We start from the raw sequence: 16,883 nt of genomic DNA, 5'->3' as shown, positions 1-16,883 counted from the left end.
TCCCCGTATCCCTCTCCCACCTGCCCACCTTCTCCCCGTATCCCTCACCCACCTACCCACCTTCTCCCCGTATCTCTCTCCCACCTACCCACCTTCTCCCCGTATCCCTCACCCACCTACCCACCTTCTCCCCGTATCCCTCACCCACCTACCCACCTTCTCACCGTATCCCTCTCCCACCTACCCACCTTCTCCCCGTATCCCTCACCCACCTACCCACCTTCTCCCCGTATCCCTCACCCACCTACCCACCATATCCCCGTATCCCTCACCCACCTACCCACCTTCTCCCCGTATTCCTCTCCCACCTACCCACCTTCTCCCCGTATCCCTCACCCACCTACCCATCTTCTCCCCGTATCCCTCACCCACCTACCCACCTTCTCCCCGTATCCCTCACCCACCTACCCACCTTCTCCCCGTATCCCTCACCCACCTACCCACCTTCTCCCCGTATCCCTCACCCACCTACCCACCTTCTCACCGTATCCCTCTCCCACCTACCCACCTTCTCCCTGTATCCCTCTCCCACCTACCCACCTTCTCCCCGTATCCCTCTCCCACCTACCCACCTTCTCACCGTATCCCTCTCCCACCTACCCACCTTCTCACCGTATCCCTCTCCCACCTACCCACCTTCTCACCGTATCCCTCTCCCACCTACCCACCTTCTCCCCGTATCCCTCTCCCACCTACCCACCTTCTCCCCGTATCCCTCACCCACCTACCCACCTTCTCCCCGTATCCCTCTCCCACCTACCCATCTTCTCCCCGTATCCCTCTCCCACCTACCCACCTTCTCACCGTATCCCTCACCCACCTACCCACCTTCTCCCCGTATCCCTCTCCCACCTACCCACCTTCTCACCGTATCCCTCTCCCACCAACCCACCTTCTCCCCTTATCCCTCACCCACCTACCCACCTTCTCCCCGTATCCCTCACCCACCTACCCACCTTCTCCCCGTATCCCTCACCCACCTACCCACCTTCTCCCCGTATCCCTCACCCACCTACCCACCTTCTCACCGTATCCCTCTCCCACCAACCCACCTTCTCCCCGTATCCCTCACCCACCTACCCACCTTCTCACCGTATCCCTCTCCCACCTACCCACCTTCTCCCTGTATCCCTCTCCCACCTACCCACCTTCTCACCGTATCCCTCACCCACCTACCCACCTTCTCCCCGTATCCCTCACCCACCTACCCACCTTCTCCCCGTATCCCTCACCCACCTACCCACCTTCTCACCGTATCCCTCACCCACCTACCCACCTTCTCCACGTATCCCTCTCCCACCTACCCACCTTCTCCCCGTATCCCTCTCCCACCTACCCACCTTCTCCCCGTATCCCTCTCCCACCTACCCACCTTCTCCCCGTATCCCTCACCCACCTACCCACCTTCTCTCCGTATCCCTCACCCACCTACCCACCTTCTCACCGTATCCCTCTCCCACCTACCCACCTTCTCCCCGTATCCCTCACCCACCTACCCACCTTCTCACCGTATCCCTCACCCACCTACCCACCTTCTCCCCGTATCCCTCTCCCACCTACCCAACTTCTCACCGTATCCCTCACCCACCTACCCACCTTCTCACCGTATCCCTCACCCACCTACCCACCTTCTCCCCGTATCCCTCACCCATCTACCCACCTTCTCCCCGTATCTCTCTCCCACCTACCCACCTTCTCCCCGTATCCCTCACCCACCTACCCACCTTCTCACCGTATCCCTCTCCCACCTACCCATCTTCTCACCGTATCCCTCACCCACCTACCCACCTTCTCCCCGTATCCCTCACCCACCTACCCACCTTCTCCCCGTATCCCTCACCCACCTACCCACCTTCTCCCCGTATCCCTCACCCATCTACCCACCTTCTCCCCGTATCTCTCTCCCACCTACCCACCTTCTCCCCGTATCCCTCACCCACCTACCCACCTTCTCACCGTATCCCTCTCCCACCTACCCACCTTCTCACCGTATCCCTCACCCACCTACCCACCTTCTCACCGTATCCCTCTCCCACCTACCCACCTTCTCTCCGTATCCATCACCCACCTCCCCACCTTCTCCCCGTATTCCTCTCCCACCTACCCACCTTCTCCCCGTATCCCTCACCCACCTACCCACCTTCTCACCGTATCCCTCACCCACCTACCCACCTTCTCCCCGTATCCCTCTCCCACCTACCCACCTTCTCCCCGTATCCCTCACCCACCTACCCACCGTATCCCCGTATCCCTCACCCACCTACCCACCTTCTCCCCGTATCCCTCACCCACCTCCCCACCTTCTCCCCGTATTCCTCTCCCACCTACCCACCTTCTCCCCGTATTCCTCTCCCACCGACCCATCTTCTCCCCGTATCCCTCACCCACCTACCCACCTTCTCACCGTATCCCTCACCCACCTACCCACCTTCTCACCGTATCCCTCACCCACCTACCCACCTTCTCACCGTATCCCTCTCCCACCTACCCACCTTCTCACCGTATCCCTCTCCCACCTACCCACCTTCTCCCCGTATCCCTCTCCCACCTACCCACCTTCTCCCCATATCCCTCTCCCACCTACCCACCTTCTCCCCGTATCCCACCGACCCACCTTCTCACCGTATCCCTCTCCCACCTACCCACCTTCTCCCCATATCCCTCTCCCACCTACCCACCTTCTCCCCGTATCCCTCTCCCACCTACCCATCTTCTCCCCGTATCCCTCACCCACCTACCCACCTTCTCCCCATATCCCTCTCCCACCTACCGACCTTCTCCCCGTATCCCACCTACCCACCTTCTCACCGTATCCCTCTCCCACCTACCCACCTTCTCACCGTATCCCTCTCCCACCTACCGACCTTCTCCCCGTATCCCACCTACCCACCTTCTCCCCGTATCCCTCACCCACCTACCCACCTTCTCCCCATATCCCTCTCCCACCTACCCACCTTCTCCCCATATCCCTCTCCCACCTACCCACCTTCTCCCCATATCCCTCTCCCACCTACCCACCTTCTCCCCGTATCCCACCTACCCACCTTCTCACCGTATCCCTCTCCCACCTACCCATCTTCTCCCCGTATCCCTCACCAACCTACCCACCTTCTCCCCATATCCCTCTCCCACCTACCCACCTTCTCCCCGTATCCCACCTACCCACCTTCTCACCGTATCCTTCACCCACCTACCCATCTTCTCCCCGTATCCCTCTCCCACCTACCCACCTTCTCCCCGTATCCCTCTCCCACCTACCCACCTTCTCCCCGTATCCCACCTACCCACCTTCTCACCGTATCCCTCTCCCACCTACCCACCTTCTCACCGTATCCCTCACCCACCTACCCACCTTCTCCCCGTGTCCCTCACCCACCTACCCACCTTCTCACCGTATCCCTCACCCACCGACCCATCTTCTCCCCGTATCCCTCTCCCACCTACCCATCTTCTCCCCGTATCCCTCACCCACCTACCCACCTACTCCCCGTATCCCTCAATCCCACCTACCCACCTTCTCCCCGTATCCCTCTCCCACCTACTCACCTTCTCACCGTATCCCTCAATCCCACCTACCCACCTTCTCCCCGTATCCCTCACCCACCTACCCACCTTCTCCCCGTATCCCTCACCCACCTACCCACCTTCTCCCCGTATCCCTCTCCCACCTACCCACCTTCTCCCCGTATCCCTCTCCCACCTACCCACCTTCTCCCCGTATCCCTCAATCCCACCTACCCACCTTCTCCCCGTATCCCTCTCCCACCTACCCACCTTCTCCCCGTATCCCTCTCCCACCTACCCACCTTCTCACCGTATCCCTCTCCCACCTACCCACCTTCTCACCGTATCCCTCACCCACCGACCCACCTTCTCTCCGTATCCCTCACCCACCTACCCACCTTCTCCCCGTATCCCTCTCCCACCTACCCACCTTCTCACCGTATCCCTCTCCCACCTACCCACCTTCTCACCGTATCCCTCACCCACCTACCCACCTTCTCCCCGTATCCCTCACCCACCTACCCACCTTCTCCCCGTATCCCTCTCCCACCTACCCACCTTCTCACCGTATCCCTCTCCCACCTACCCACCTTCTCCCCGTATCCCTCACCCACCTACCCACCTTCTCACCGTATCCCTCACCCACCTACCCACCTTCTCACCGTATCCGTCACCCACCTACCCACCTTCTCCCCGTATCCCTCTCCCACCTACCCACCTTCTCACCGTATCCCTCACCCACCTACCCACCTTCTCCCCGTATCCCTCACCCACCTACCCACCTTCTCCCCGTATCCCTCACCCACCTACCCACCTTCTCCCCGTATCCCTCTCCCACCTACCCACCTTCTCACCGTATCCCTCTCCCACCTACCCACCTTCTCCCCGTATCCCTCACCCACCTACCCACCTTCTCCCCGTATCCCTCTCCCACCTACCCACCTTCTCACCGTATCCCTCTCCCACCTACCCACCTTCTCCCCGTATCCCTCACCCACCTACCCACCTTCTCACCGTATCCCTCACCCACCTACCCACCTTCTCACCGTATCCGTCACCCACCTACCCACCTTCTCCCCGTATCCCTCTCCCACCTACCCACCTTCTCCCCGTATCCCTCACCCACCTACCCACCTTCTCCCCGTATCCCTCACCCACCTACCCACCTTCTCACCGTATCCGTCACCCACCTACCCACCTTCTCCCCGTATCCCTCTCCCACCTACCCACCTTCTCCCCGTATCCCTCACCCACCTACCCACCTTCTCCCCGTATCCCTCACCCACCTACCCACCTTCTCCCCGTATCCCTCACCCACCTACCCACCTTCTCACCGTATCCCTCACCCACCTACCCACCTTCTCCCCGTATCCCTCACCCACCTACCCACCTTCTCCCCGTATCCCTCACCCACCTACCCACCTTCTCACCGTATCCCTCTCCCACCTACCCACCTTCTCACCGTATCCCTCTCCCACCTACCCACCTTCTCACCGTATCCCTCACCCACCTACCCACCTTCTCCCCGTATCCCTCACCCACCTACCCACCTTCTCCCCGTATCCCTCACCCACCTACCCACTTTCTCCCCGTATCCCTCACCCACCTACCCACCTTCTCCCCGAATCCCTCACCCACCTACCCACCTTCTCCCCGTATCCCTCTCCCACCTACCCACCTTCTCACCGTATCCCTCTCCCACCTACCCACCTTCTCCCCGTATCCCTCACCCACCTACCCACCTTCTCCCCGTATCCCTCACCCACCTACCCACCTTCTCACCGTATCCCTCTCCCACCTACCCACCTTCTCACCGTATCCCTCTCCCACCGACCCACCTTCTCACCGTATCCCTCTCCCACCTACCCACCTTCTCCCCGTATCCCTCTCCCACCTCCACACCTTCTCCCCGTATCCCTCACCCACCTACCCACCTTCTCACCGTATATCTCACCCACCTACCCACCTTCTCCCCGTATCCCTCACCCACCTACCCACCTTCTCACCGTATCCCTCACCCACCTACCCACCTTCTCACCGTATCCCTCACCCACCTACCCACCTTCTCCCCGTATCCCTCTCCCACCTACCCACCTTCTCACCGTATCCCTCACCCACCTACCCACCTTCTCCCCGTATCCCTCACCCACCTACCCACCTTCTCCCCGTATCCCTCACCCACCTACCCACCTTCTCACCGTATCCCTCACCCACCTACCCACCTTCTCACCGTATCCCTCACCCACCTACCCACCTTCTCCCCGTATCCCTCACCCACCTACCCACCTTCTCTCCGTATCCCTCTCCCACCTACCCACCTTCTCCCCGTATCCCTCTCCCACCTACCCATCTTCTCACCGTATCCCTCACCCACCTACCCACCTTCTCCCCGTATCCCTCTCCCACCTGCCCACCTTCTCACCGTATCCCTCTCCCACCTACCCACCTTCTCCCCGTATCCCTCACCCACCTACCCACCTTCTCCCCGTATCCCTCACCCACCTACCCACCTTCTCACCGTATCCCTCACCCACCTACCCACCTTCTCACCGTATCCCTCACCCACCTACCCACCTTCTCACCGTATCCCTCACCCACCTACCCACCTTCTCCCCGTATCCCTCACCCACCTACCCACCTTCTCCCCGTATCCCTCACCCACCTACCCACCTTCTCCCCGTATCCCTCACCCACCTACCCACCTTCTCCCCGTATCCCTCACCCACCTACCCACCTTCTCCCCGTATCCCTCTCCCACCTACCAACCTTCTCACCGTATCCCTCTCCCACCTACCCACCTTCTCCCCGTATCCCTCTCCCACCTACCCACCTTCTCCCCGTATCCCTCTCCCACCTACCCACCTTCTCCCCGTATCCCTCACCCACCGACCCACCTTCTCACCGTATCCCTCTCCCACCTACCCACCTTCTCCCCGTATCCCTCACCCACCTACCCACCTTCTCCCCGTATCCCTCACCCACCTACCCACCTTCTCCCCGTATCCCTCACCCACCTACCCACCTTCTCCCCGTATCCCTCACCCACCTACCCACCTTCTCCCCGTATCCCTCACCCACCTACCCACCTTCTCACCGTATCCCTCTCCCACCTACCCACCTTCTCCCCGTATCCCTCACCCACCTACCCACCTTCTCCCCGTATCCCTCTCCCACCTACCCACCTTCTCCCCGTATCCCTCTCCCACCTACCCACCTTCTCACCGTATCCCTCACCCACCTACCCACCTTCTCCCCGTATCCCTCACCCACCTACCCACCTTCTCCCCGTATCCCTCACCCACCTACCCACCTTCTCCCCGTATCCCTCTCCCACCTACCCACCTTCTCACCGTATCCCTCTCCCACCTACCCACCTTCTCCCCGTATCCCTCACCCACCTACCCACCTTCTCCCCGTATCCCTCTCCCACCTACCCACCTTCTCACCGTATCCCTCTCCCACCTACCCACCTTCTCACCGTATCCCTCACCCACCTACCCACCTTCTCACCGTATCCGTCACCCACCTACCCACCTTCTCCCCGTATCCCTCTCCCACCTACCCACCTTCTCCCCGTATCCCTCACCCACCTACCCACCTTCTCCCCGTATCCCTCACCCACCTACCCACCTTCTCACCGTATCCGTCACCCACCTACCCACCTTCTCCCCGTATCCCTCTCCCACCTACCCACCTTCTCCCCGTATCCCTCACCCACCTACCCACCTTCTCCCCGTATCCCTCACCCACCTACCCACCTTCTCCCCGTATCCCTCACCCACCTACCCACCTTCTCACCGTATCCCTCACCCACCTACCCACCTTCTCCCCGTATCCCTCACCCACCTACCCACCTTCTCCCCGTATCCCTCACCCACCTACCCACCTTCTCACCGTATCCCTCTCCCACCTACCCACCTTCTCACCGTATCCCTCTCCCACCTACCCACCTTCTCACCGTATCCCTCACCCACCTACCCACCTTCTCCCCGTATCCCTCACCCACCTACCCACCTTCTCCCCGTATCCCTCACCCACCTACCCACTTTCTCCCCGTATCCCTCACCCACCTACCCACCTTCTCCCCGAATCCCTCACCCACCTACCCACCTTCTCCCCGTATCCCTCTCCCACCTACCCACCTTCTCACCGTATCCCTCTCCCACCTACCCACCTTCTCCCCGTATCCCTCACCCACCTACCCACCTTCTCCCCGTATCCCTCACCCACCTACCCACCTTCTCACCGTATCCCTCTCCCACCTACCCACCTTCTCACCGTATCCCTCTCCCACCTACCCACCTTCTCACCGTATCCCTCTCCCACCTACCCACCTTCTCCCCGTATCCCTCACCCACCTACCCACCTTCTCCCCGTATCCCTCTCCCACCTACCCACCTTCTCCCCGTATCCCTCTCCCACCTACCCACCTTCTCACCGTATCCCTCACCCACCTACCCACCTTCTCATCGTATCCCTCTCCCACCTACCCACCTTCTCCCCGTATCCCTCTCCCACCTCCACACCTTCTCCCCGTATCCCTCACCCACCTACCCACCTTCTCACCGTATATCTCACCCACCTACCCACCTTCTCACCGTATCCCTCACCCACCTACCCACCTTCTCCCCGTATCCCTCTCCCACCTACCCACCTTCTCACCGTATCCCTCACCCACCTACCCACCTTCTCCCCGTATCCCTCACCCACCTACCCACCTTCTCCCCGTATCCCTCTCCCACCTACCCACCTTCTCACCGTATCCCTCACCCACCTACCCACCTTCTCCCCGTATCCCTCACCCACCTACCCACCTTCTCCCCGTATCCCTCACCCACCTACCCACCTTCTCACCGTATCCCTCACCCACCTACCCACCTTCTCACCATATCCCTCACCCACCTACCCACCTTCTCCCCGTATCCCTCACCCACCTACCCACCTTCTCACCGTATCCCTCACCCACCTACCCACCTTCTCCCCGTATCCCTCTCCCACCTACCCACCTTCTCACCGTATCCCTCACCCACCTACCCACCTTCTCCCCGTATCCCTCACCCACCTACCCACCTTCTCCCCGTATCCCTCACCCACCTACCCACCTTCTCACCGTATCCCTCACCCACCTACCCACCTTCTCACCGTATCCCTCACCCACCTACCCACCTTCTCCCCGTATCCCTCACCCACCTACCCACCTTCTCTCCGTATCCCTCTCCCACCTACCCACCTTCTCCCCGTATCCCTCTCCCACCTACCCATCTTCTCACCGTATCCCTCACCCACCTACCCACCTTCTCCCCGTATCCCTCTCCCACCTGCCCACCTTCTCACCATATCCCTCTCCCACCTACCCACCTTCTCCCCGTATCCCTCACCCACCTACCCACCTTCTCCCCGTATCCCTCACCCACCTACCCACCTTCTCACCGTATCCCTCACCCACCTACCCACCTTCTCACCGTATCCCTCACCCACCTACCCACCTTCTCACCGTATCCCTCACCCACCTACCCACCTTCTCCCCGTATCCCTCACCCACCTACCCACCTTCTCCCCGTATCCCTCACCCACCTACCCACCTTCTCCCCGTATCCCTCACCCACCTACCCACCTTCTCCCCGTATCCCTCACCCACCTACCCACCTTCTCCCCGTATCCCTCTCCCACCTACCCACCTTCTCACCGTATCCCTCTCCCACCTACCCACCTTCTCCCCGTATCCCTCTCCCACCTACCCACCTTCTCCCCGTATCCCTCTCCCACCTACCCACCTTCTCCCCGTATCCCTCACCCACCGACCCACCTTCTCACCGTATCCCTCTCCCACCTACCCACCTTCTCCCCGTATCCCTCACCCACCTACCCACCTTCTCCCCGTATCCCTCACCCACCTACCCACCTTCTCCCCGTATCCCTCACCCACCTACCCACCTTCTCCCCGTATCCCTCACCCACCTACCCACCTTCTCCCCGTATCCCTCACCCACCTACCCACCTTCTCACCGTATCCCTCTCCCACCTACCCACCTTCTCCCCGTATCCCTCACCCACCTACCCACCTTCTCCCCGTATCCCTCTCCCACCTACCCACCTTCTCCCCGTATCCCTCACCCACCTACCCACCTTCTCACCGTATCCCTCACCCACCTACCCACCTTCTCCCCGTATCCCTCACCCACCTACCCACCTTCTCCCCGTATCCCTCACCCACCTACCCACCTTCTCCCCGTATCCCTCACCCACCTACCCACCTTCTCACCGTATCCCTCACCCACCTACCCACCTTCTCCCCGTATCCCTCACCCACCTACCCTCCTTCTCCCCGTATCCCTCACCCACCTACCCACCTTCTCCCCGTATCCCTCACCCACCTACGCACCTTCTCCCCGTATCCCTCACCCACCTACCCACCTACCCACCTTCTCACCATATCCCTCTCCCACTTACCCACCTTCTCCCCGTATCCCTCACCCACCTACCCACCTTCTCACCATATCCCTCTCCCACTTACCCACCTTCTCCCCGTATCCCTCACCCACCTACCCACCTTCTCCCCGTATCCCTCACCCACCTACACATCTTCTCCCCGTATCCCTCTCCCACCTACCCACCTTCTCCCCGTATCCCTCACCCACCTACCCACCTTCTCACCGTATCCCTCTCCCACCTACCCACCTTCTCCCCGTATCCCTCACCCACCTACCCAACTTCTCCCCGTATTCCTCACCCACCTACCCACCTTCTCCCCGTATCCCTCACCCACCTACCCACCTTCTCCCCGTATCCCTCTCCCACCTACCCACCTTCTCACCGTATCCCTCTCCCACCTACCCACCTTCTCCCCGTATCCCTCTCCCACCTACCCACCTTCTCCCCGTATCCCTCACCCACCTACCCACCTTCTCCCCGTATCCCTCACCCACCTACCCACCTTCTCCCCGTATCCCTCTCCCACCTACCCACCTTCTCACCGTATCCCTCTCCCACCTACCCACCTTCTCCCCGTATCCCTCACCCACCTACGCACCTTCTCACCGTATCCCTCACCCACCTACCCACCTTCTCACCGTATCCCTCACCCACCTACCCACCTTCTCCCCGTATCTCTCACCCACCGACCCACCTTCTCACCGTATCCCTCTCCCACCTACCCACCTTCTCACCGTATCCCTCACCCACCTACCCACCTTCTCCCCGTATCCCTCACCCACCTACCCACCTTCTCACCGTATCCCTCACCCACCTACCCACTTTCTCACCGTATCCCTCACCCACCTACCCACCTTCTCACCGTATCCCTCACCCACCTACCCACCTTCTCACCGTATCCCTCTCCCACCTACCCACCTTCTCCCCGTATCCCTCACCCACCTACCCACCTTCTCCCCGTATCCCTCACCCACCTACCCACCTTCTCACCGTATCCCTCACCCACCTACCCACCTTCTCACCGTATCCCTCACCCACCTACCCACCTTCTCCCCGTATCCCTCACCCACCTACCCACCTTCTCACCGTATCCCTCACCCACCTACCCACTTTCTCACCGTATCCCTCACCCACCTACCCACCTTCTCACCGTATCCCTCACCCACCTACCCACCTTCTCACCGTATCCCTCACCCACCTACCCACCTTCTCACCGTATCCCTCACCCACCTACCCACCTTCTCACCATATCCCTCTCCCACCTACCCACCTTCTCACCGTATCCCTCTCCCACCTACCCACCTTCTCACCGTATCCCTCACCCACCTACCCACCTTCTCACCGTATCCCTCAATCCCACCTACCCACCTTCTCCCCGTATCCCTCTCCCACCTACCCACCTTCTCCCCGTATCCCTCACCCACCTACCCACCTTCTCACCGTATCCCTCACCCACCTACCCACTTTCTCACCGTATCCCTCACCCACCTACCCACCTTCTCTCCGTATCCCTCACCCACCTACCCATCTTCTCACCGTATCCCTCACCCACCTACCCACCTTCTCACCGTATCCCTCACCCACCTACCCACCTTCTCACCGTATCCCTCACCCACCTACCCACCTTCTCACCGTATCCCTCTCCCACCTACCCACCTTCTCCCCGTATCCCTCACCCACCTACCCATCTTCTCCCCGTATCCCTCACCCACCTACCCACCTTCTCCCCGTATCCCTCTCCCACCTACCCACCTTCTCCCCGTATCCCTCACCCACCTACCCATCTTCTCTATCCCTCTCCCGCCGGCCCACCTTCTCCCCGTATCCCTCACCCACCTACCCACCTTCTCACCGTATCCCTCACCCACCTACCCATCTTCTCACCATATGTCTCACCCACCTACCCACCTTCTCCCCATATCCCTCACCCACCTACCCACCTTCTCCCCGTATCCCTCACCCACCTACCCACCTTCTCCCCGTATCCCTCACCCACCTACCCATCTTCTCCCCGTATCCCTCACCCACCTACCCACCTTCTCCCCATATCCCTCACCCACCTACCCACCTTCTCCCCGTATCCCTCACCCACCTACCCACCTTCTCCCCGTATCCCTCACCCACCTACCCATCTTCTCCCCGTATCCCTCACCCACCTACCCATCTTCTCACCGTATATCTCACCCACCTCTCTTTCCAGAAATTATCTCTTGACCCTATCCACATTGTCCACCTCAATGTCCTTCCCTGGTAACTTATTCCATTTATTCCCATTGCTTCTTATCAAACAAGATCCAGCAAGCCTCCTTCCGATTCAGTGCCCATTATCCCCTCTCCCTGTCAACGAGCAAATCAGTCCTCCTCCATGTTGAGCACCACTTGGAGGAAGCACTGAGGGTAGCAAGGGCACAGAATGTACTCTGGGTGGGGGACTTCGATGTCCATCACCAGGAGTGGCTCGGTAGCACCACTACTGACCGAGCTGGCCGAGTCCTGAAGGACGTAGCTGCCAGACTGGGCTTCTGTCTGTGATGGTATTGGTAGATGTGACCAGCGTACAGTCTTTATGAAGACAAGGTCCGATTTCCAGTGAGGACATTCTCCAACGTGTCACCACTGTGCGACGTGGGATAATCTAAGATCTCGCAGCCTAAACTGGGCCATTGCTACCTCAAGCTATAACCACATGGCCTGACATATGCCTCACTCTGCAGCCAGGATACTAACCTTGGTTCAAGGCAGAGTGTCGAAGGGTGTGCCAGGAGCAGCACTCGGTGTACCTTAGCACAAGGCACCAACCGAGTGAAGCTCAACGTGTTTGCTGAACACCAGAAGCAGCGGGCAATAGACCAGTTACCAGCAGATCAGAGCAAAGCTCTGTCGTCCTACCATCTTCCATCGAGAATGGTGATGGAATGATCAGGTAACTAACAGGAGGGGAAGACTCCCTGAACATCCCCATCCTCACCATGGGGGAGCCCAGTACATTAGTGCAAGGCTGAAGTGTTTGCAAACGTCTGCGGTCAAAAACGTTCCTTCTCGACCTCCTCCTGAGATCCAGCCCCATCACAGATCCTAATGTTCAGCCAATTCCATTCACTCCACGTGTCACCTGCTACAAGGCAGCTGCAACAGTGCTCAAAACCTCACACTACCCAGGTCAGAGAAGTTGGTCTCAGGACATCAGCAGTTCAAGGAGGAGCCCACCAGAGTCCCCCCGAGCCCCGCCAGAGTCCCCCCGAGCCCCGCCAGAGTCCCCCCGAGCCCCGCCAGAGTCCCCCCGAGCCCCGCCAGAGTCCCCCCGAGCCCCGCCAGAGTCCCCCCGAGCCCCGCCAGAGTCCCCCCGAGCCCCGCCAGAGTCCCCCCGAGCCCCGCCAGAGTCCCCCCGAGCCCCGCCAGAGTCCCCCCGAGCCCCGCCAGAGTCCCCCCGAGCCCCGCCAGAGTCCCCCCGAGCCCCGCCAGAGTCCCCCCGAGCCCCGCCAGAGTCCCCCCGAGCCCCGCCAGAGTCCCCCCGAGCCCCGCCAGAGTCCCCCCGAGCCCCGCCAGAGTCCCCCCGAGCCCCGCCAGAGTCCCCCCGAGCCCCGCCAGAGTCCCCCCGAGCCCTGCCATTGAGAGGGAGGGGTCTCTGATCGTGGGGTGGGAGGGTCTCTGATCGTGGGGTGGGAGGGGTCTCTGATCGTGGGGTGGGAGGGGTCTCTGATCGTGCGGTGGGAGGGGTCTCTGATCGTGCGGTGGGAGGGTCTCTGATCTCGGAGAGGGAGGGGTCGCTGATCGTGCGGTGGGAGGGGTCGCTGATCGTGCGGTGGGAGGGGCCTGGGCTGGGCTGGGGGCGGGGCCTGGGCTGGGGGCGGGGCCTGTTCTGGTTGATGGACTAACTGATTGATTGTTTGATTGACTGACAGGAAAGTGACTGGGAAGGAGGCAGAGACTGCGGGAGCCATCATGTCTTTCTTCCTATCCCTTGGCCTGGCGTCTGGAGCCTGCCTCTCCTTCCTGGTCCGATATCTGGTCTGATGGGGGACAGTTTTACTCCTCTGAAGACACGGGTCAGGGAACGGACCGCACTTTGGAAACAAACCCCCTGCTGTGGGGGGCCCAGCTCCTGCTCAGTCTGTCCTATTTCCCATTGGGCCAAGTCCAGTGGATCGTCTCCCTCTCATGGTCTGTGTGACCGGGAATCACAGCCTGGAACCATTGGGGGGGGGGGGAACTAGTGACCAACGAGCTCCCCCTCCCCATTCCCATCCCCCCCATTCCCATCCCCCCCACTCCCCTCCCCCTCCCCCCCACCCTCTCCCACCCCCCTCCCCCCCACCCCCCCCCCCGCCACCCCTCACCCCCCTCCCCCTCTCACCCCTCCACCCCCTTTCTGGTACCAGTGCGGGCTTCATTCCCAGCAGGCACTGCCCCAAAAACACGGACCCCGCCCAACACACTGCCCCAAAAACACGGACCCCGCCCAACACACTGCCCCGAAAACACGGACCCCGCCCAACACACTGCCCCGAAAACACGGACCCCGCCCAACACACTGCCCCAAAAACACAGACCCCGCCCAACACACTGCCCCAAAAACACAGATCCTGCCCAACACACTGCCCCAAAAACACAGACCCCGCCCAACACACTGCCACAAAAACACGAACCCCGCCCAACACACTGCCCCAAAAACACAGACCCCGCCCAACACACTGCCCCAAAAACACAGATCCTGCCCAACACACTGCCCCAAAAACACAGACCCCGCCCAACACACTGCCACAAAAACACGAACCCCGCCCAACACACTGCCCCAAAAGCACGAACCCCGCCCAACACACTGCCCCAAAAGCACGAACCCCGCCCAACACACTGCCCCAAAAACACGAACCCCGCCCAACACACTGCCCCAAAAACACGAACCCCGCCCAACACACTGGCCCAAAAACACGGACCCCTCCCAACACACTGCCCCAAAAACACAGACCCCGCCCAACACACTGCCCCAAAAACACAGACCCCGCCCAACACACTGCCCCAAAAACACAGACCCCGCCCAACACACTGCCCCAAAAACACAGACCCCGCCCAACACACTGCCCCAAAAACACAGATCCCGCCCAACACACTGCCCCAAAAACACAGATCCTGGATGAGTGCAGCTCCAACACTCAAGAAGCTCGACACCATCCAAGATAAAGCAGCCCGCTTGATTGGCACCCCATCCACCACCCTAAACATTCACTCCCTTCACCACCGGCGCACTGTGGCTGCAGTGTGTACCATCCACAGGATGCACTGCAGCAACTCGCCAAGGCTTCTTCGACAGCACCTCCCAAACCCGCGACCTCTACCACCTAGAAGGACAAGAGCAGCAGGCGCATGGGAACAACACCATCTGCACGTTCCCCTCCAAGTCACACACCATCCCGACTTGGAAATATATCGGCCGTTCCTTCATCGTCGCTGGGTCAAAATCCTGGAACTCCCGTCCTAACAGCACTGTGGGAGAACCGTCACCACACGGACTGCAGCGGTTCAAGAAGGCGGCTCACCACCACCTTCTCAAGGGCAATTAGGGATGGGCAATAAATGCCGACCTCGCCAGCGACGCCCACATCCCCTGAACGAATAAAAAAAAACACACTGCCCCAAAAGCACGAACCCCGCCCAACACACTGGCCCAAAAACACGAACCCCGCCCAACACACTGCCCCAAAAGCACGAACCCCGCCCAACACACTGCCCCCAAAACACGAACCCCGCCCAACACACTGCCCCAAAAACACGAACCCCGCCCAACACACCCCCAAAAACACGAACCCCGCCCAACACACTGCCCCAAAAACACGAACCCCGCCCAACACACTGCCCCAAAAACACGAACCCCGCCCAACACACTGGCCCAAAAACACGGATCCCGCCCAACACATTGGCCCAAAAACACGGACCCCGCCCAACACACTGCCCCAAAAACACGAACCTCGCCCAACACACTGCCCCAAAAACACGAACCCCGCCCAACACACTGCCCCAAAAACACGAACCCCGCCCAACACACTGCCCCAAAAACACGAACCTCGCCCAACACACTGCCCCAAAAACACGAACCTCGCCCAACACACTGCCCCAAAAACACGGACCCCGCCCAACACACTGCCCCAAAAACACGGACCCCGCCCAACACACTGCCCCAAAAACACGAACCCCGCCCAACACACTGCCCCAAAAACACGGACCCCGCCCAACACACTGCCCCAAAAACACGAACCCCGCCCAACACACTGCCCCAAAAACACGAACCCCGCCCAACACACTGCCCCAAAAACACGAACCCCGCCCAACACACTGCTGAACACACTCGTCAACCCACAACTTTGAAAGACTGGGAAGGGGTTGGGCCCATCCCCTCGAACCGGACTAACTCGTATTAATCATTCGAAGGCTAATGGCGGAGGGGAGAGGAAGACTGAACTCCCACAGTATTAAAAGATATTCTCAGCCAAGATATATCGGCAAACAGACGTCCCGGTGATAGTTATTGACCTATCAGAGGACAGTATCTCAGCAATAACTCTTTCAATTGGTTTTAATACACTGTGTATATTTTTATGCTATATGTATATATAAAAAAATACAGCATGCAGTCTAATCTCTGCTGGTGTCGTCATGTTGCATAGAATTACATGGAATGTACAACTCAGAAACAGGCCATTCGGCCCAACTGGTCTATCCCGGTGTTTATGCTCCACACGAGCTGTGGGAGTGAGTTCCACATTCTCACCACTCTCTGGGGAAAGAAGTTTCTCCTGAATTCCCTATTGGATTTATTCATGACTCTCTTATATTGATGACCTCTAGTTCTGGTCTCCCACACAAGTGGAAACATCTTCTCTACGTCTACCCTATCAAACCCTTTGATAATCTGAAAGACCTCTATCAGGTCACCCCTCAGTCTTCTCTTTTCC

General features: G+C 60.0%; 1 protein-coding gene across 1 annotated transcript in view; it reads left to right on the top strand.

The window, feature by feature from the left end:
• LOC137320160 (uncharacterized) overlaps positions 1-16,567 on the top strand; it is a 36,558-nt gene extending 19,991 nt beyond the window's left edge. Inside the window, exon 2 of the mRNA XM_067981899.1 lies at positions 13,839-16,567. Within this exon, the coding sequence (XP_067838000.1) occupies positions 14,095-15,114 (1,020 nt within the window). The 5' untranslated portion in view covers positions 13,839-14,094 and the 3' untranslated portion in view covers positions 15,115-16,567. The remainder of the gene's footprint in view (positions 1-13,838) is intronic.
• The last annotated feature ends 316 nt before the right edge of the window (positions 16,568-16,883 follow it).

Source organism: Heptranchias perlo, unplaced genomic scaffold (genome assembly GCF_035084215.1).
Source record: "Heptranchias perlo isolate sHepPer1 unplaced genomic scaffold, sHepPer1.hap1 HAP1_SCAFFOLD_991, whole genome shotgun sequence".
Lineage (NCBI taxonomy): Eukaryota > Metazoa > Chordata > Chondrichthyes > Hexanchiformes > Hexanchidae > Heptranchias > Heptranchias perlo.
The sequence above is the reverse complement of the archived record's forward strand: the minus strand, read 5'-3'. Positions and strand labels throughout refer to the sequence as shown.